Source organism: Mustela putorius, unplaced genomic scaffold, assembly GCF_011764305.1.
Source record: "Mustela putorius furo isolate JIRA1106 unplaced genomic scaffold, ASM1176430v1.1 tig00003867_pilon_pilon_pilon, whole genome shotgun sequence".
Classification (NCBI taxonomy): domain Eukaryota; kingdom Metazoa; phylum Chordata; class Mammalia; order Carnivora; family Mustelidae; genus Mustela; species Mustela putorius.
The window spans coordinates 7,533,738-7,555,075 of NW_025422019.1; the positions used below are offsets into that span (position 1 = coordinate 7,533,738).

The window sequence follows — 21,338 nt, forward strand, 5'->3', positions numbered from 1 at the left end:
CCCAGCCGCGCGGCCACGGTGGGGACCCAATTGGACGGAGTCAAGGACGCCTCGCGGCGGAAACGCGGGAGGTCGTCCGGCCCGTGAGGGTCACCTGGGCCCCACCCTTGGGGGCGAGAGAAGAGGCGGGGCCCCAGTCCTAGTCCGCGCCGCCCTCTCCCGTCCCGCAGCGGAGAGGCACGCTCGCTCCCGGGAAGGGCGCGCGGGAGCGGGTCGGCCAGGTGCGCCGCCTCAGGAGGCCCCCGCCCCGCCGCGCGGCCCGAGGGGGTGGGGCCGGCCGTGGCCCCGCCCCCAGGCCGTCCATAAATGCGCGGGGCCGGTGCGGCTTCCGAGCGCGGCTTCCCGGAGACTGGGCGAGGTCGGCGGGGCCCGCGGCTGTTTCGCTGTCACGCGTGGGGCGCGGCGGACGCGGAGCTGCAACCATGCTGTTCTGGCACACGCAGCCCGAGCACTACAACCAGCACAACTCCGGCAGCTACCTGCGGTAAGGGCCGCGCAGCCGGGACTGGACGGGGCGCGGTCGGACGTCCCGTGGCGGGGCGGGAGCCCCAGGGTCCCGGGTCCCGGGTCCCGAGCGCCCTCTCTGCGTTCCGCGCCGGCCCCCTCCGCCCCCCGGCTATCAGCCTTCGGGGGACTAGAAGGGACATCCCCCAGGGACCCGCCTAGGGAGGGACCCCGGGGGCACCCGTCGTCTCCTGACCACCCTGTCGGGCGCGGAGCACACACCTGCTTTCCGCAGCTTCCCGTCCGGTCCGCCAACCCCCGTCTCTCTTCTCCCGGCTCGCCTCGGAGGAGAGGAAACTTTTGCCATCAGTCCAGTGCCCGTCGCGGGGAGGTCTAGCTCCTGCTCTTTGCCCCTCTCTGCCCTGGTCCCTCTCCGAGCCGCACGCCCTCTCCGGTGTCCTTGGGCGGGCCGAGGGGGGCGAGTGAGTGGCGAGGGCCGACCTTGCGCTTCAGCTCTGCGGGCCGGCGGGCGGGGGCTCGGAAGGACAGCGTGCCCCCTCCCTCCAGGTGGTCTTGGATACTTGTATTGGCCTGGGGCCCGCCCCTTTATTGCCCTTGATGGAAATCTTTCTTCTTCTGCAGGGACTTGACTAGTGCTCTTCAAAGGGAAAAGTAAGTCCTGCTTGTTTTTCAAAGTTCTGTCGTCTCCCCTTTAAGGAAGTCGGAGCCCCGTTAGCTTCAGTTCCTGGAGGATTGTTTTTCCTTGTTCTGCAGCTGGCTGGGCACTAATGGGCAGTCATTTTATTTACTGAACTCGCCTGAACCAGCTTTAGCCTGTCTTTATTTCCATCCTAGTCACAGTTTACGAAATGTGCCTAATTTTAACCCAAAGGGCATTTGGTATGGACTCAGAAAGTAAATCGTGAGGTGGAAGGAATCACTGGTGCGAAAGCCCCGAAGTGAGAGCCGTTCTGAGTGCCCCCACCATCTTTTTTTCCTTCCTAAGAGGTTCCCACTCAGATTTAGCAGTACATGTCATTTGGAAATCCTGGCTTCTGATAAGTAATGTGTCCCCTAGTCCACTCTGAAGACTTCCTCCTTCCAGAAGCAGAGAAATGATTGGATTTAATTGATGTGTCCTCTCCTTTTTATTCATGGGCCTGAGTAATAGGAGGTGGCATAAGTCTCAGTTGTAATTAAGGAATGATGGCCTTCCCTGCAGACCATAGAAATGTCAACCAGAGGGAAGCTACCCCTGGGGGATGTCAGAACTTCAAGGGGCAGAAGTTAGTCTCTGCAGAAAATTGTGTCGGTTCACCTGCATGAAATGCTACAGTGGGGTCCGTTTTTATTGTACTGTGTTAAGGTTTGTGGTTGTGGTTTTGCCTAAATTTTAGGTTGTGGCCATTAAATATGTTGCCATATCTTAAAAAATGATTCTGAAGGTGACCTTGAGTGGAATGTGAGTGCATTTAAAACTTCCTGGATACTTAAAATGTCATCCCATTAGGGAATAGTTCTCCCCTTGTATGGGAGGTGCTTCTGCTTCTGAAATGGAAATTGGTCTCTGGAATTCCTTAGATACCTTTTTAGGATTTTGGTATTGTTTCAGGGTTTGGACGGTGGGTGGCAATTGGGGTGAAAGGTGCCAGAAAGCCATACACATTTAGGGACCATGGATAAGGAAACATTTGGTCCATGCTATTTAAAAAAAGAAAAAAAAATTCATGTTTTGGAAACTGGGGTTTTCATCCCTTTAGAGGCTGACCTTAGTGAAGGCTAAAGTGAGGGTCAGTTAATACGCCAGTGGTTCCCCCAACTCTAGAGTGAGAGTCGTTGACCTTTTCCTTGGTTTATATATTTTATTTTCGGTGATCTCCTTACCCTGAAATCTCTGCAAGTTGTCTCCTGTTACCCACATAGTGGCCTTCACTCCTTTCTTTCCTTTTTCTGTTTGATGTTCTTGCGACCTTTACTCCTTGGCAAATAAGGATGCCAGGCTTGAAAGAAATTACTGTTAAGTGATGGTTGTTTCCACCCCTACTTTTCTTTCTCTCTCTTTTCTTTTTTCTTTCTTTGTTCCTTTCTTTCTTTCTTTTTAAATTTAAAGGCAGCAGTCCATGGCATATTAACTTAACACGGTCTGGGCAAACATGAAATTATGCAACCCCCAGGTGAGTAGGCCTGCCTGCCTCTCCCGTGTTCCTAGATAACCACTTGGGCTGGGAGTGTGCACCAGTGTGGCAAAAGGAAGGGGCAGTGTGAGGGGAGCCGAGATGGCACTGCTCCTGTCTTTGGGCCAGGGATGGTAGGCAGGGGCAGGCCCCCACACAGAGTTTCCAGGTGTGCTCCAAGCCGGAGTTGCACTTCTGAGAATTGTTTGGGATTGCTGGGGTGTGTGCTGGGTTTGTGTTTTAGAGACCACTGGTTAATTGTGTTGTAAGAGGAACAGACTGTACCAGTGACTCCTGTTTATATAGTGCAGTGGGGTCGGTGAATCTGATTCATAACTGGGGACACTGAGAGGGAGGAGGGTTATCAAGATAAGGGGACCAGGACTTTCGAGGCATCTGTTTCTACACTGCTTGTAATTCAGAGGTCTTAAACAAAAGCCTTTTCTTTTTTTTTTTAAGATTTTATTTATTTATTTATTTGACAGAAAGAGATCACAAGTAGGTAGAGAGGCAGGCAGAGAGAGAGAGGAGGAAGCAGGCTCCCTGCTGAGCAGAGAGCCCGATGCGGGACTCGATCCCAGGACCCTGAGATCATGACCTGAGCCGAAGGCAGTGGCTTTACCCACTGAGCCACCCAGGCGCCCCACAAAAGCCTTTTCTGCTCACAAGTCATTCCTGTTCTCAGGAATTTCCTTAAAAATTTTTTTTTTTTTATTTTTTAAAGTTTTCTTTTTTTAAAATTTATTTACTTGACAGACAGATCACAAGTAGGTAGAGAGGTAGGCAGAGAGGGAGGAGGAAGCAGCCTCCCTGCTGAGCAAAGCCAGGTGCGGGCTTGATCCCAGGACCCTGAGATCATGACCTGAGCTGAAGGTAGAGGCTTTAACCCACTGAGCCACCCAGGCGCCCCAGGAATTTCTTCTAACCTTGCAAGGGCTTTTAAAAAAAGTTCATCTAGAAACAACTCCTAGGTTGGTGTGAGGCTTTTTTTTTTGGGCTATGGTGGGGAGTATTCAGAGGTGGAGGAAAAGTATCTCTGAGCATCTTGATACTTTGCATGTGAATAAGAAAACAATTAAATCCAAGGGCTTTACACCTTGTTTTGCATTTAGGCGATACTAGTATGTCCATTAAAATCAGGATTATGAGCTAACTCTACCCCCACCTTTTTTTTTTTTTTGAAGATTGTAGGTGGTGGGCTGTCACAGCCCAGTGAGCGAAATATATTTTCATAGTTTACAGAGAGCCCTGAGGACAGGATTGAATTGGTCTGAGAAGCCACCAAGGAGTAGAAGAGTTTACTTAAAAAAAATGAAAACTTCTGTTCAGATTTCTAAGCTGAGAGCAGGACTACATAATGAGCAGTCTCTTGTGGATGGAAACCACGTGGCATTTCAGGTTCACTCCATTTCTGCCAGGCCCTTTGTCACAGAGACTTCTTTAATTTGTAGATACCAGATAACTTTGCATTTTTGCCTCCTTGATTTGATTCAGTAAATCTCTGGAGGGCCCTTGAGTGAAAAACAGAATCTTCAGGGGATGGATAGACGTGGTTTGAAAGGAGCATCCTGGTTCTGGGGGCACTGGTGTTGCATGAGGTCTGGGGGCACTGGTGTTGCATGAGGTCTGGGACGGCCCCCCGCATCCCCTCCTCCACAAGCACGCTGCCATGGGTTTCGGTGTGTTGCCCTCGACGCCCCAGGTCAGGACCCACTTCTCTGACTTGGCTGTCTGTCTCTGCGCCTGGGCTCTGTGGGGCTCTGCCCCTGACTGCTCCCTCCTGTGTGTTGCAGTGATGTGCTCGCTTTGCCCATCTTCAAGCAAGAGGAGCCCCAGCTGTCCCCCGAGAACGACGCTCGCCTGCCGCCTCTGCAGTACGTGTTGTGCGCAGCCACGTCCCCTGCCGTGAAGCTGCACGAGGAGACTCTGACCTATCTCAACCAAGGTAGTGGCCGCCGTGCTGGGGCCACCTGCCAGCAGGAGTGGAGAGTTGACCTGGATGATGATGTGGGGGGGGCTTCCTTACCTGATCATGGTGGGGTTAGCTGGGAAGGAGACTGCGTGTCCCAGAGATTCTGTGTCCCAGTGGGGACACTTCCCTGAGTCTCTGCGTCCTTGTCTGAAAAGTGGACGTCTCAGCTGTAGAGGCCCTCAGGCCAGCCGTGGGTAATGGAAATAATAGTTCTTGCATGGGCCCTCCACGGGGCAGAGGCTCCGTGACCAGCAGCAGTTGTTAGAATTGCTGTTGACTGTGACCATGACTGGTGTCCTTTCCTGGATGTGGATGGAGCACCCTAGGTACAGGAGGTCTGTTATGTCTCCCAGAGCTGCAGCAGGCAGCGGTGGGAAGGTCGGCCCATCCTCAGGCAGCTTGGGGGCTGGGTTCCATGTGCACCCACGCAGAAGCCCCATGGGGCGGTGGATATAGGACCACCCACCGTGTCTTCACACAAGAGGCACTGGCTTTGCTTTTTGAATCTCCATCCTAGCACTGCCTCACACCAGGACTTGGAGCTGCCTTTCTTTTTACTCTGTACCGAGGTGTTTGTGTAAACTGAGGAATGTGATTTTGTGACATTTGAAAGAATGCAGCTGTTCCAAGTGCCTGCTATGAGAATGGCTGTTCAGTTGGTGATTCCCTTTATCAGGACACGCGGATCAGTGTCCTCCTAACAGATGGCGTTTTTGTGGTTTCTGTGTGATCGTGTGGATGTGTTTATGCACTTCCTTCCCAGGTCACCTCATAGACGCTCTAGCATCAAGTGGCTTAATTGCCCCCGTGTTTTTAAACAGGCAGAGCAAAGGGGCAGGGGGACAGTGGTCCGTTTTGTAGGGTTGTGCTGAGTTGTAGGGAAGTTGCCACGTGGGAGCAGTTCGGCTGGCACCTTTCTGTAGGACGTGGAGGCCCTCCTTCAGAGAGCACGCTGGGGCTGGAAATCCAGCTGGATCATCAGGCTTGTCCTCTGTGGGCTGGCGGCCTTCTAAGCAGGGAAGCAGCTCTGAGGTAGCAGGTGGCTCTGCGTCCTCCTGGGGATGAATCAGCCCCCTCCCATGGTTGGCATGGCCCAGCGGAAGGGCAGGTGGCTCTGTGGCCACAGCTACTGGCCAAGCCCACACTTGGTTAGCAGTGGGGCCCCTGACTCGGGCCCTGTGGCTCTGTGGCTCTGTGGCTCTGTGCCCCTGTGCCCCTGTGCCCCTGTGCCTCTGTGCCTCTGTGCCTCTGTGCCTCTGTGTGTGTCTATGGAGCAGCGTCCAGTGGGGACCCCTGACTCAGGCCCTGTGAAGGAGTGCCTCTGTGGCTCTGTGGCTCTGTGCCACTGTGCCTCTGTGCCTCTATGGAGCAGGGTCGGCTGTTGTCTTTCTGGGTCACAGGAGGTCACATGTACCAAGTTGTGGAGCTTTGCTTATCTCTCTGGGCCTGTGCTTTTTTGCCTAAAGGTAGCTTGAAGAGATGGGCTGATGCTCACAGATCACTGAGCTCCGAGGTCTTGTTCGTGGTCTGGTCCTGCGGTGCTGAGGAGTGAGTGAGTGGTCTGGGGCTCCGTGGCTTGCGGGGGGCACTGAGTATGCACCCACCTCCACCTCCTGTCTCCTCTGCAAGGCCTTTGCCTGCTTGGCCTGCCTTCCCTGCCTGCCTTCCACCTCTCCTCCCTGTAATCCGCCAACCTTGGACCATGTGTGGCAGTCCTCACGCTAAACCTTTTAAGAGTTTCTCCTTTGCTCAGTATAGAAAAGTTGCAACAGAGGAAAAGAGTTGCCTTATGGTCTTAACCACCCTTTGTCAGTTTGGTGTATTTACTTTAGATATTTTTTAAGTTGCATTTTCCTGATCATTGAAGTAACATGCTCATTATGGTTGATTTAGACATGTGTAAGAAAGAAGATGAGAAGGGAAAAAAATTGAAATCTCTTCTGATTTCACCTGAGGACCATTGCTAACCTGATTTCCACATATATTTGTATGTACGTCTTTTTGAACTGATCTTGCTCCAGACGCATGTTGTCTTTTCATTTATTAGATATGTGAGCTTTTCTCATTTCACTCAAAATGCCTTGAGAACTTAAATTTTTTTAATGGGTGCACAGTATCCCATGGTATAGGTCTCTGTGGCTTTCTCCAGCATCATGGGAAGGACACTTAGCTTTGAGTTGTTGTCTTTGTGTAAAATATTTTTTAAAAAATAATAATAAATTACCTTCGAAGTGGGATTACTGGACTGAAGGCTTTGGACGCATTTTTACCAAAATGCCTTCTCAGCAGAATGCCCCGGCTCATGTGCTGTGGTTTTTAAAAACTTGCATGTATCAACCAATGTGGTCAAATATTCTAAAATAGGTTTCTTGATCTTCTAAATTTCTCTGTCAAATAATGTTCATGTTCTTTGCCCATTTTTCTGTTGAGATGTTTGTATCTTGTTGATTGTAAGAGCACACCATATATGAAGAGTTATCAACCTTTTAGTTGCTGTGTGTTGCAGACATTTTTCTTTGTTGGTTGCTGGTCATTTAACTATATTTTTTGTGTGATAACTGTATTCATACTGTAGGATCTATGTCATGACTTTTTTCTGTGTAAAAATTTGAAATGTCTTATAAAATATATATTTTTTAAAATATTTTATTTATTTGACAGACAGTGAAAGCAGGAGCACAAGGGGGAGTGGGAGAGGAAGAAGCAGGCTTCCTGCTGAACAGGGAGCCTAGTGCGGGGCTTGATCCTAGGACCCTAGGATCATGACCTGAGCAGAAGGCAGATGCTTAGGGAGCGACTGAGCCACCTAGTGCCCCTAAAATCTTTCTGTCTTTTAAAAATAGTTTTTCTTCTATTCTAAGAATATGTGCCCACCGTAGAATTGCTTAGTAGTTTCCTAAATTTCATTTCATGGTTTCTAAATTTTAACATTGAAGTGCGTTTGGGATGTTTTTGTGAAACTTAGTAATTAGGTACTTAGTGATACTTTGAATTATTATTACATAATATATATGTATTTATATACATAACAGTATAAAAATATAAATATTTCAGCTTTACCAGTGAGATTTATCCTGTCATGTTGCATTTGGAATTTACGATGTGATATAAAGGTTTAACTTTATTTTTCTAAATAGTTAATCCACTAGTTATTGCCTAGTTTATCCTTTTCTCACTGGCTTAAAATGCTTCTTTGGAACATGGAAAAAAGCTGTATTCTCAAGTATTAGTCCAGAAACGTGTAGAGTTATTTTGTCCTGTAACCCTGATACTCATTGGTTCTTGCTCCATTTCACATTGAACTGTTCGTGAGACTTGGAAATTGTTTCCCTATTCAAGTGTAGGAGTTCCTTTCATCATTTTTCTTAGCTAATCGCAATCATACATTCTTTAAAAATGGATTTTATAATCATTCAGTCTCCTTTGTATACCTTTTTTTACATTGGTGAGATCATATGCTTCATGAAATTGTTTCTTGATTTCATTAAATACTAGTCTTCTAATAACATTTTCTTTTTTTTTTTGGTTTCAGATAAAAAAAGTTTTTTTTAAAGATTTTATTTATTTGAGAGAGAGGAAGGGAGAGAGAGAGGGTATGAGCAGGGGAAAGGGGAGGGGGAAAAAGGAAGAGGGAGGGGGTAGAAGGAGATGGAGAAACAGGGAGCCAGCCTTGGGGCTCCCTCCCAGGAGCCTGGGAGCATGGGATCAGGACTTGATCTGAAGGCAGCCACTTAACCAACTGAGCCACCCAGCTGCCTCATTTTCCGTTATTATTTAATTATTTATTTTTAAAGATTTTACTTACTTATTTGAGAGAGAGAGAATGAGAGAGGGGGAGAGCATGGGAAAGGGGAGGGTCAGAGGGAGAAGCAGGCTCACGAGGGACTCGATCCCTCCACTTGAGGATCATGACCCGGGCTGAAGGCAGTCGCCCAACCAACTGAATCATCCAGCTGCCCCTTTTCTGTCATTATTAAAACTGCTTTACTGTCATTTTAAAATGTCTGCATATTATTTTGCTATTTCTTTTTGTTATTTAGGAGAGCGTAGTGGCAGTAACTGCTTGGAAGAAAATACCCAATGTAATTAATGTCTGTCTCTCATAATAATAGAATGGAAACTCTATGAGCCCAGAGCCCTGTCAGTCTTTTTTTAAACATTGTATCTCCAGCATTAAGCTTGGTGCTTTGACACTGAAGTAGGTGCTCTATAGATAATTCAGAAAATTAAACAGTAGGCGTGACTTATTTTATTTCCATTTTATTTTTTTCCTCTCCTTCCTTTTTGTTATTATTTGTGATGCCGAACTGAATATCTTTTTCAGCTTATCTTATTTAAGGTACCTGTACATCTATGTCATACGACAAATGGTCATTGATGCAGTTGAAAACAATAGTTTTATCACATCAATCAAAACCTTTTTGGTTAATTGAAGAGTTAGCTGTTAATAGTATTTGGTTTTTTATTGCATTGGCTCTATGATGTCTATTATACTATTTCTATGAGGCCCTGCCATATCTTCTTCCTTGTAATGGTGTTTTAAAAGTTCTGTGAAAACATGAGGGGGTGTTCTGTAAGACCCTCGAAACCATGGGATGTTCACTTCTCAGTGCAGAGTCAGGCCAGTGCGTTATCTCAAGCCCAGTGGTTAACTTTATACGTGGTGAAAACCGTGTGTAAAACAAAGTATGCCCTCTTCTTCGCACATAGAGTCCTAAGGAATGGGTGGCCGGCCCACTGTTGCGTGGAGGTCTGCAAAGTCCCAGAGCAACCTTTTTGTCATTGGCCAGATCTTTCCTGAAAGCTGGAGCCCGCAGGAAGGGCTGGAAGTGTGCCGTAGGGGAGGAGTCAGGGAGAAGAGAGAAAAGAGAACCCCAGGCAATCTGTGTGGGGAATTCTGGCTGGAGATAAGGAACAGCTTCCTAAGAATGGCTTTTTACGCAGGAAGCTTTTGGTATCTCCTTCCAAAGGATTCTGGGATCTTAAATGTAGTCATGGATTCTTTCAGAAATCTTACTTTCATTCATTCATGGAATGAAACTTCTGTCCTTTGGAAGGAGAGGATGGTTTAGTGAGAAGAAAAGCCACAAGCGAAAGCAAGAATGCAGTCGGTCTGTGTGTGCGCGCGCGCGCCCAGAGAGTGGGGTGGGGTGGTGGGAAATGGGGGTGCAGTTAAGCATCTTCTGTCCAGAGAACCCTAAGTGGTTTAGGATGGCTGAAGTTCAGGGAACGCAAAAAGTGTGAATGGTGTGGCTGGAGTGGTAGACCAGATGGTTAAGGGCCCCAGCTGCCTTGCTGAGGCTGAGCTCTTGGGCAGCCACCTAGGCAAGTCACTTAGCCTCTCAGTGTCTTCCATTTGTTGTTTGTAAGATGGAGGAAATAAGATCTCTATAGAGTAAATGCTGCTGTGGAGTAAAATGGTGTAATGCCTGGAGAACACCAAAAATGGTGTCCAGCACATAGGAAGTAGTCACAAATTGGCCATTATTAATAATAAAGTAGACCCTTTTTGTCTTGTCTTGTTTACTTTAATGCCCTATATATGTATGTATGTGTGTGTGTGTGCATATATATGTTTTGTGTGTATATATATATATATATATATATATGGCATATTTGGATGTGAACAAGGATATTTTGGAAATCAACATTTTGGAAGTTAAGAAGGTTATCAAATTGGGACTTTGAAATTTTTTACTGTTTTTACCCTTTTCCTAATTCAAAGATTAACAACACAGGGTTGATTCTAGAACTAAGAATACCTTTTGGAACTGCAAGGTTGTAGCTCTGGGACAGATTAAAGCCAGGAAGGCCTTCTGAACCTTCCTATTCTTCATTCACTCTACAAGATAATGGACAGAACTGGGAGAAGACATTTACTACACAGGCTGTTAAAATACTGTCTTTAACTTTGTGGACCTTTCTCTGTTGATGGGAGCTGTTTCATTGGGATTGCTTTGCTTGGATCCTCAGCCAAGTAAAGCTTTGTGCAAGGACCTCAGCCTTTCGTGTGATCCTTTGTTTGGCCCTGTAGAATTTATGCTTTCTGATATTCTCTCTTGAATAATGATCTCAAAAGGCATTATTCCCATTTTACAGATAGGCTGAGAGAGGTGAAATCTGCTTTTCTCTTCTCTGTCTTGCAATTAGGCGAGCCTAGGGAGTGGTTGAATAGTGTGATGTGATAACAAACGGAGTTCTGGAAGGGGAGATACTTTTTCCCCCCTGCTGGGCATTTCTGGGAGCCTTGCCTGTTCCCTGCTATTTCTCACGCAGTTCTGAGGGTGGATGAGGAAGATAACTGAAGGACTGGAGCGGGTAGAAAATGCCTCCTTAAACAGAAAACTTTAATCAGTTGCCTTACCCCCTCCCTCCCGGCTCGCCCTCCACCCACAGTGACCTGAGGGAATGGTCAGAGAGATAAGAACTCAGGGCAGGGACATCCTGTCTTCCTGCTCCCAGGCCAGGACAGACGGCTGCTGCCTTTTTACCAGCTCCTATTCCCTGGAAGTCACTTAATCTCTAGAAGCCTCAGATTCCTCATGTAGGGAATTGGGATGTTTCATTTGTGTGTTGCCTTGAGAATCAAGTGAGTAACAAGTGTCTGGCAGGGAGTAAGCCCAGTTAGGTTGCCTCCTCTCCCCAGTTATATCCATGACTTTGAATTTAAGGGCTGAGGCAAAGGGTTACTTGTTACACTCTCTCGATAGCTGACGTTTTCTTTCCAGATTAATTTTTAGCCTGAAGTTTGGGAATATAAACCGAGTAAGCCTAGTGATCCTTAAATACATTATTATTTTTTTAAATGCTTTTCCCCCTTCTTTTCCTGAGTAAAAAAGTGGCACATTCTTGAATTCCAAAGGAATTGTACTCTAGAAAGTTTTACATAATCTCACTTCCCAGATTTTTCTTAGTTCTACATTAACCCACATATGTTTAATTGTATACAGGCATACGTACTTAATAGAAATGTGTGTGCTTCCCCCCAACCTGGCACACACAAGAGTGGGGCAGGGAAGGGGCAGAAGAAGAGGGAGAAACCCAAGCAGGCTCCATGTTCAGCATGGAGCCCTGCTTCAGGTCTTAATCTCGCAACCCCGAGATCATGACCTCAGCTGAAATCAAGAATCAGGTGCTTAACCAACTGAGCCACCCAGGTGGTCCATGCCCCTTTCTTTTGTTTGTTTTTTTTTTTTTAAACTTGTTTTAATTTTGTAAAAATTTTATTTTTATTTCTGGAGTTTTTCTTTTTAAAATTTAAATTCAGTTTATTAACATATAATGTATTACTGGTTTCAGAGGTAGAGTTCAGTGATTCATCAGTCTTCTAGAATACCCAGTGCTCATTATATCATGTGCCCTCTTTAATGTCCATCACCCAGTTACCCCTCCCCCCTCTACCCCCTTCTCCTCCAGCAACCCCTCAGTTTGTTTCCTATGATTAAGAGTCACTTGTGGGGCTCCTGGGTGGCTCAGTGGGTTGGAGCCTCTGCCTTCAGCTCAGGTCATGATCCTACGGTCCTGGGATCAAATACCACATGGGGCTCTCTACTCAGCAGGGAGCCTGCTTCCCCCTCTCTCTCTGCCTGCCTCTCTGCCTACTTGTGATCTTGTCTGTCAAATAAATAAATAAAATCTTTTAAAAACAAATTAAACAAAAGTCACTTGTGGTTTGTCTCCCCTGATTTCATCTTGTTTTATTTTTCCTCTTGTATGCTATGATCCTGTTTTGTTTCTTAAATTCCACGTATGAGTGAGAACATACAATTGTCTCTCTCTGATTGACTTGTTTCACTCAGCATAATAACCTCTGGTTCCATCCACGTTGTTGGCAGATGGCAAGATTTCCATATTTGATGGCTGCATAGTATTCCATTATCTTTATATCTATCTATCTGTCTATCTATATAGATTCACATCTTTATCCATTCATCTGTTGATGGACATCTAGGTTCTTTCCATAGTTTGGCTATTGTGGACATTGCTGCTATAAACATTCGGGTGCACATGCCCCTTCAGATCACTACATCTGTATCTTTGGGGTAAATACCCAGTAGTGCAATTGCTGGGTCATAGGGTAGCTCTATTTTCAACTTTTTGAGGAACCTCCATGCTGTTTTCCAGAGTGGCCGCACCAGCTTGCATTCCCACCAACAGTGTAGGAGGGTTCCCCTTTCTTCAAATCCTCTTCAACACCTTTGTTTCCTGACCTAAGAAATGGGGTCATACTATATATTTTCAGCAACTTATATACTCTCTTCCTTACAAAACTGAAAAGCAAAAGTTGATCTAACTAGTTACATTATGGTCCATTGTGTGAGTGTCCTGTAATTTGTTCTGTTGAGGAACATTATGCTTGTTTCCATTTTTTTTCCTTCCAGAATTAACCCAGCACTCCACTGAACTTGCATGTCCACATATATTGTGCTTAAGCAAGGGCGAGAATATCTGCAGGATAAATATCTAGAAATGTAATTGCTAGTACAACATTTTGATAGATCCTACCATATTGCCCTGCAATGAAGGTGTACTTACTAGTACTTTTACAAACAGTAAGTATTAAGTAATTATTTATTTCCTCCTGCCTTATCATGTAGTCCTCCTTTCTTCCACACCTGAAATATGTAGTCCTTGAAGGCAGAGACCTGTTCACTGCCATTCCTAGCTCAGTGCCCAGCGAATGTGACTTGTGTGAATGAATGAGGAAATGTCTTTACCTTTGCCAAAACCTTCTAAGAGAAAACCTTAAAGTGCTGGGGAAAGTTCAGGGTATTCCTGTTGTAGTTTCATTTCCTTGGTGATATTGAATATATAGGTATATATTTTTTAAAGATTTTGTTTTTTATTCCCAATTTAAAGATTTTGTTTGTCAGAGAGAGCTAGCACAAGCAGGCAGAGAGGCAGGCGTAGAGGCAGAGACAGAAGCCTCCCCGCTGAGCAGGGAGCCCGATGCGGGACTGGATCCCAGGACTCTGGGATCATGACCTGAGCCGAAGACAGTGGCTTAACTGACTGAGCCACCCAGGTGCCCTTGAATATAAATAATTTTTATGTTACTTGGTTATTACTGTTCTGTTTGCTTTTCATGTGATACATCTATTTTTCAGGTGAGATTTTTATCCTTGTTTATTTGTATAGGCTCTTTTCATATTTGAGATGATGTGTTAGAAATATTTTTCCGGCACCTGAATGTCTCAGGACATTGAATGGCTGGCTGACTCTTGGTTTTGGCTGAGGGCATGATCTTGGCGTCCTGGGATCTAGCCTCCCTGCAGGGCTCAACCCTCAGCAGGGAGTCTGCTGGAGATTCCCTTTTCCCCTCGCCCTGCATGCACACACAAGCGCTCTCAAATCTTTTTTTTTTTAGGATTTTATTCATTTATTTGAGAGGGAGAGAGAGGGAGAAAGGGCACGAGCAGGGGAAGAGAGAGGAGAGGCAGAAGGAGAAACAGATTCTGCTCTGCATGGGGATTCTTACACTGGGCTCATCCAGGGACCTTGAGATCCTGACCTGACCTGAGCAGAGGCAGATGCTTAACCGACTGAGCCACCCAGGTGGCCCTCAAATAAACAAATCTTTTAAAAAAACTTTTCCCTATGTTTTCATTTACTTCATTCATTTGCTTGTTCTTTTATACAGTGTAGGTTTTAATAATTTTTATGGGATCAGGTTATTGGATTTTGCCTTGATTTCTTTTTGTGTTTTCTCATGTCCCTCATGTCCCATATGGATGGGAAAGGCCTTCTCTACTTTAGGATTTTAATTTATTCACCTGTTTTTTTTAAAGAAATGTTTTGCCCAAGTGTTTGGCACTTTGGCCTTCATGTTGGATGTAAGGAATGAAGGGGGAATCCCCCCTCTCTTCATCACATTGTCCCACCTTAACTGATTGAATGTGGAACCTTCCTATAGTAGAACACTAGGCAGCTGGGAAAAGCACAGGGCAGATCCTTGTGTCCATCAAAGATACCTAGCATGTGTTGTTAAATTGAAAAAAGTCTGTCTCCTTCTTGGTAACATCAGTTTGGATGACACTATTATTGATCCTTTCTTTGAAACTTGGTGGCAGATAAAAAATCGGGAATTTTCGATTCAGTTGTGCCCCGGTTCTGGTTCTGGCTCTGTAGGCTTCTTTCCCAGCTCACTGAACCTGTTGTCAGCCCGTGTTTTCTGTGGAAGGCCTAACACCAGCTTTGGGGGGGTGTTTTGGGAATTAAATGAAATACTTGCTGCTATTTTTTGTTTGTTTTTGCTACACAAGGTCATTTTATTTTGGGTACATAAAATTTAGAAATGTTTAATCAGCAAAGAATTTTATAAATGGCATGGTCACACAGGTTAAAAAAACCAAAAAACAAAAAACACCAAAATAAGGAACAAATACTTTCCCAAATGTTAGTTCTTCATGATTCATCTGTGAATGACTAAACTAATAAAAATACTAATAAGTGAGCCAGCCAGGAGTGTGGTTGCTGATTGGATTTTTTTTGTTGTTTGTTTGTTTGATTTTCCAACCAACGAACATTTATTGAACTGAATATGAGGTTAGTTGTACAGATTGCTTTATCTCAGCTCACAGCATAGAGAAAGGATTTTTGGTGTTTCAGAGGTCCCCTGGTTATATCAGACTTGAATGGACCATTAATTAACATGTAACATTTACACAGTCTGATTCCAGAGCGTCCAATGAACTGGGAATGATATATTCACAAGAATTATGTTAGGGGTACCTGGGTAGTTTCAGTTAGCTCAGTGCCTGCCTTCAGCTCAGGTCAGGATCCCAGGGTCCTGGGATGGGGCCCTGTGTTGGGTTCCCTCTGCCTCTCCACAGCCTCCCCCACCTGTGCACTGTCTCTGAAATAATTCTTTAAACAAAACAAGAATGATGTTAATACCGTCCGTATTCTGGAAGCACCGTATCAGAAATGAGAACAGTGCAGCCTCATGTTGGGGACACACTTAAAGGACTTAGGGCTCAGTCAGAGTGATTTGGGAGTGGGAAGATGGCTCAGATGCCATGCTTGCAGGGGCTCAGAGGATGGCCCTGCGGGTCCATTCTGCCCAGCACCCTGGGTCCCACCTTCCTCGCTGACCCCACTAGCTCCGGAGGGGGATGATGCTGGGGGATGGCCAAATCCATTTACAATGCAGGTTTTCTTGTTTTTCAGGCACTGTGAGGCCAACAGATAAGGAGACAATTGCCATTGAAAGATAGCGTGTTTGTCCCTGCCCTCCAGAGGAGGGGGCACCCCCCATGCAGGGCTCCACAGGGAAGTACCAGGGTGGGTTGAGAGGCAGAGAGATTGAGGGGGAAACTTGGACTAGAGCCTCTATTGTGCCCAGGGGAAGGAGAGAGGGTGAGGCTGAGCAAAGAGGCCTAGGAATGGCTCTGGGGCCTAGGGCTTGTCCCATTGGTCCCTGGCCCTGCAGTTGTTCAGGTGGGGACGGGGTGGGCTAAAGCCCTTGGAGGAGGCGGTGTGGTGAGGTGTCTTGTGGTGTCTTGTCTGACTGGTTGATTTGCATATGAAAGGAACACTTGCTCTGTCCTCTGGGGTCAGTGAGGAGGCCCCAGAGGACAGAGCAAGGTCCATTTAATAGGTGACCTTGGGCGCCGCCCTGGGCTGCCTGTGGAAGAGCGGTTGCCAAGGAGCTGCTTGGAAAAAGCTACCTCTTGGACTTGAATTCAACCATTCATTTTCTTCCAGGAGGGAGCTTTCTCTGTCTGCACAACCACCAGCCCATTTGCTGAGCTGTTGGCGCATGTGAGCTGATCCACCATGGATTTCTCCAGGTCTCTGACTGTCTTCCTACAGGAGCCTGACCCTTCTTGTGCACCTAGGGAAGCTGGCCTGGTTCTCAGCAGCACGTGCCCCTCCCCATGGTTCTCTGCAGAGTGCATGTGAGGGTGTTGGGGCAGCTGGAGCTCTCCCAGGTCCTGTGGTGTGTTGTCGTGCCTCCCCCCCACCCCATTTCCACACTGCAGGCAGATGCTTTGAACTGCACACGCTAAGTGCGCGGTTTTCATGATGTCCCTCATGAAGTACTCGGGGTTTTCTCTCTCTAGACCGTTTAGGGAAACGTTGTTAATAGCGTCGTTGAGTTTCTTCAAAATGACCTCTGATCATCTTGGTATCTGTTTTCTGACTTTCTGCCGGATGCCGCATTGCTGTCATTCCTGTAATCTTTTCTCTAAGGAGGGGGGGATCATCTCAGAGATTGTAGCTGGCTCCCTTTATCATCCCTCTTCTGTTCTCTGTGTGTGTGGGTTTGTGGTCACTTTTTTCTTTTATTTATTTTTTATTTTTTTAAAGATTTTATTTGTAGAGAGAGAGTGCAGGAGTGCATGAGGCTGTGCGGGGGTTGGGGGGGGGGTGAGGGCCAGAGGGAGATGGAGAAGCAGGGGAAGGAAGACATAGGGCTCCATCCCAGGACTCCAGGATCCTGACCTAAGTGGAAGGCAGATGCTTAGCTGATTGAGCCACCCAGGTGCCCCTCCCTTTTTTTGTTAAAGGTTTATTTTATTTGAGAGAAAGAGTTCTCAAGTGCATGGGGGTTGGGGTGTAGGGGAAGGGGAGGGGCAGAGGGAGAGAGAATCTTAGTCAGACTCCCTCCCTGAGCAAGAAGCCCCATGTGGGGCTGGATCCCTCAACCCTGAGATCATGGCCTGAGCCAAAACCAAGAGTCAGATGCTGAACCCACTGAGCCACCCAGGCTTTATTCTTTCTGCTGCCCTCTTTTCTCTTCTTTAGCATCTCTGTGGGCAAGGATGCTTTTGGCTTTCCTGAAGCTGACCAGTTTCATCAGAACCATTCATTCTTTCCATCGATGTTCAGCATTCTTTGGAGGTGTCTTTAAGGACATGGGACTGGAAGGGTATTTATTGATGTTTCTGTGAGTGACCATCTCTGTCCTTCCAGGAGAGCGTCATCACTCCATGGGATGAAATTCTGGGGGACTCGCTTTTCTGCTCGCAGGGAGGTCTGCCCTGTTCCCCAGTGAAGATGTGCACCTGTTTGTATCTTTGCCATGTGCTGCCAGGCAGGAAGACTTCTCCCACCCACTGCAGGGAGGGCCCGACATGCTTCCATAATACAGTTCATCTGCTCACTGACTTGACAAATTCTTTCACTTGGGCAGAAAATCTTTGGGCTAGCTTGTTTCCTGCAGTGTACCTTGCTTGGCTTTTGAGTGTAAAATCAAAGTAGCACATAATTACAATTTCCAGGGGGACCCAAACAGACTTGATCCTTGTGCCCATAATTCAGACCAGCTGCCACGTGTCCAGCAGCAGTGACACTTCTGTGGACACAGGCAGACTCTCCCTGGCCCCAGAGGGCACTGCGGTCTGCCTCTGGGCTACAGCTGCCAGCCAGGGCCCTGAGTGTCCTATCCCTAAAGCAAACAAGTGCTTGGCGGTGGGAACAGACCATCAGTAAGGCTGAGGGATGGGTACCAGGGTTAACGGACTTTGCTCTGGCCAAAGCACAGGTGGAAAAGGTTAGAGTTGGTATGGTACACCGTAGGAAGGTGATCATATTGAAATGCCAGGCAGATCCCTGGGTCTCAATAAATGTTAGTACCTGCCACTGCTAAGTTTGGCTGAACCCTCCCATGGCTATTCAGAGGGGAGGAGAGCAGGTAGGTAGACCAGGTAGGAAGAACCACTTTGTTCTTTGGAAAATGGCCCCTGAGTCAGGTTTTGGGGGGCCACTGAACTATGGTTAGAATTACGACTTAGAAGAATGTGTGCCGATTCTCTGCTCTGAATGAAGGTGTTTTGCATTTGTCTGGTTTTAAAGGAGCCCCCCCTACCCAAGTAGCTGCTATGGTTGTTCCAATCCCTTTATTTCACAAGAGAAGGAAGGAGGCCCAAGTAAAGATGAAATGTTTCATCCTGCTAGGACAGGGCCAGGTGTGAGCCCAGAACTCTCAGCTGCCAAACCCTGGGCTTGACAGTTTTAGAGTCTGTAGAGGTCACTGGGAGATGAAAAAATGTTCCTGGTATTACTTAGAAACTGGTATTCCTACCTCATATTTCTCAGGGCTCTGTGTTCCTCCAGCAGGTCCCTGTGGGATACTCTTCTTGTTAAGCTCTCTAGCAAAGAGATGCATTGCTTGGGTGGGTTGGTGTTATCTTGGTTGGAGGCCAGAGATGGCCAGCTGGCATTTCTTCCTACCTTCTGCTTTCACCCATGGGTACCTTGAGGGGCATCTTATCCAACCCCCTCTTATTGATGGGGGAAACTGAGGTTTGGAGGGAGGGATCAACTTGTCAGCATGTATAGTGTGCCCTGTTTCAAGTGCAATCCTGTTTTCTCTCAGGAGTAGCTGAAAGGTGGTATTTGGTCCTTGGGCCATCAACGTCAGAGGCTCTTGGAGTTCATGGTTCCTACTGTGACAATGGCTTTTCACTAAGGAATGGTGAATGGCTTTTCACTAAATACCCCAAAGATTGATGTTTAGGTGTGCAAGGGTTTGTTTGCCACTGTGTTGAGGGCATTGCTATTCTCCACCTCCTTCTTTCCAGAAACGGGGGATTGGATCTTGCAAGGCAAATGTGGGTCCTGCCTGACTCTTGGCTTATAGCTTGAGAACCTCACCTGTGCCCAGCTGGGTGCTCTCTGCTCAAGCTGACTTGGGAGGTTGTTAATCTTTTCTGCCACTCTAGCCAGTGTTCATTCCGCAGAAGCTTCCATGTGGCTGGTTAGAAGACCCTATGATTCTTAAATGGGAAGGACTGCACATGCTCTTGGAATTCACAGAGGTGGGCAAAGAGTTGATTTCTAAAGGAATTAGGGTTGAGAGGTTAAAGATCTCATCTCTGCCTTGCTACTGAAAATGTGCTCCAAGAACCAGCATCATCTGAAAAGCTTGTTACAAAAAAAGAATCTTGGCACGCCTGGGTGGCTCATTTGGTTAAGTGTCTGCCTTGGGCTCAGGTCATGATCCCAGGGACCTGGAATTGAGTCTCACATCAGGCTCCTTGCTCAGTGGTGAGCATGCCTCTCCCTCTGCCTGCTGCTCCCCCTGCTTGTGCGCTCTCTCTCTCATAAAAGTCTTAAAAAAAAAAAGAAAAAAAAGAAAGAATCTTGGGTCTACTGCAGGACAACTGAATTAGAACCTACATATTAATAAGTTAATGGATGATTTAGGACACATATTAAAGTTTGAAAAGAACTGATCTAGCCTGATCTCCCCCCTGTGTTACAGGTGAGTAAACTGAGGCCCAGAGAGGCTGTGTGACTTGCCCCAGGTCACAGAGTGCTACTTCAATCTGGTCTCTGTTTTTACAGTTTTATTGGGATGCAATTCACATACCATATAATCCACCCATTTAAAGTACACAATCCTTGGCTTTAAATATATTCAACTACACATATGACACCACCACTAATTTAAGAACACTTTGTCCCTCTTAAAAGAAGCTCTGTACCTATTAGCAAGCAGTTGGTCTTCCTTATCTCCCTCCTCCCCTCCCCCAGCCAGAGGCAGCCACTCTCTGCTTTCTAAAAAGTTGCCTGTTGCGAATACTTCATATAAATGGCATTGTATAAATGGCGGTCTTTTGTGACTGACTGCCTTCACTTAGCATAACTTTTTTTTTTTTTTAAGGAGTTGATATTTAAGTCATTTCTACATAGACCCAGTGTGGGGCTGAAACTCAACGACCCTGAGATTAAGAGTTGCACACTGCAGCACCTGAGCCAGCCCGATACCCCTAGCATAATGTTTTCAAGGGACGTCCATGCTGTAGCTTGATTCAGAACTGCATTCTTTTTCATTACTGAATAATACTCCACGGTATGGGCACACCTGATATTAATCATCCATTCTTTGGTGAGTGGGTGTTTGGGTTGTTCTGCCTCTTGGCCTGTTATGAACAGGCTGCTGTGAATATTGACGTGCAAGTGTTTGCGTGGATCTGTATTTCCATTTCCCTTGTGAATGTATCTAGGAGCGGAATTTCTGGGTCCTACAGGGATTCCGCTTAACTTTTGGAGGAATGGCCAGACCCATTTTCCAGAGCAGTTGCCCCCTGTTGTGTTGCTAGGAGCATGTAGGTTTGGTTTCCCCCCATCCGGCACTTGTTATTGGCCATCTCTTGGATGGTATAAGGTCTCTTCTGGTGGCCACTGTTGGCTGTCTGCCGGCATCACACAGAGCAGGGACCCTCAAGGCATGGCTAGAGCTGGGCCACAGGAGCAGACTAAAGCCAGAGGCTTGAATACCATGAGAATTCTCTGACTCTCTTGGCTGTTGTTCTCCGGGGATTTGCCTTAGTTCTCTGTGCCTCCCAGCTTCCTTGCTTCCATAGCCAGAGGGCAGACAGTAAGACCACCAAGAGCTTCTGAGAATATAAATCCTCAGCTTAGCCACCCAGAGGGTCGGTGCTGTCATTTCCCTGGCTCGAGTTTGGCATTCCCAGGGAAGGAACGGTTGGCCTGGCCAGGTCTTATGCTCACCTGGCTGGGATGTGGCCCGAGAGCTGGCCTCTCGGTAGGCATGGCTGCTCCCACCCTCTCCCTTTCTCCACCCTGTAAGCAGAGGCTGAAGTGGAATAGTTTGTTCCTGGAGCTCAGTCCTAGATGCAGGCTCTTCAGGAAGGCCTGGGTGGGTAAGGGGAGAGGAGAGGCCCAGGTTGTCTTGGGGCTGCATGAACAAGGACTACAAAGTCCTTCATCTCACCAGAGGCTGAGACACAAAATGGGGCTGCTCAGGGCCAGGTGTCAGGGGTTCGGAATATGAA

General features: G+C 46.9%; 1 protein-coding gene across 2 annotated transcripts in view; it reads left to right on the forward strand.

Annotated features, from left to right (window-relative positions):
• The first annotated feature begins 312 nt into the window (after positions 1-312).
• Positions 313-21,338, forward strand: part of TFCP2L1 (transcription factor CP2 like 1) — a 58,418-nt gene continuing 37,392 nt past the window's right edge. The window contains exons 1-3 of one of the 2 annotated variants that reach the window (XM_004759777.3): positions 313-484; positions 1,087-1,116; positions 4,412-4,563. In XM_004759777.3, the coding sequence (XP_004759834.1) occupies positions 423-484; positions 1,087-1,116; positions 4,412-4,563 (244 nt within the window). In that variant the 5' untranslated portion in view covers positions 313-422. The remainder of the gene's footprint in view (positions 485-1,086; positions 1,117-4,411; positions 4,564-21,338) is intronic. The other variant, XM_004759778.3, reaches the window with a different exon arrangement.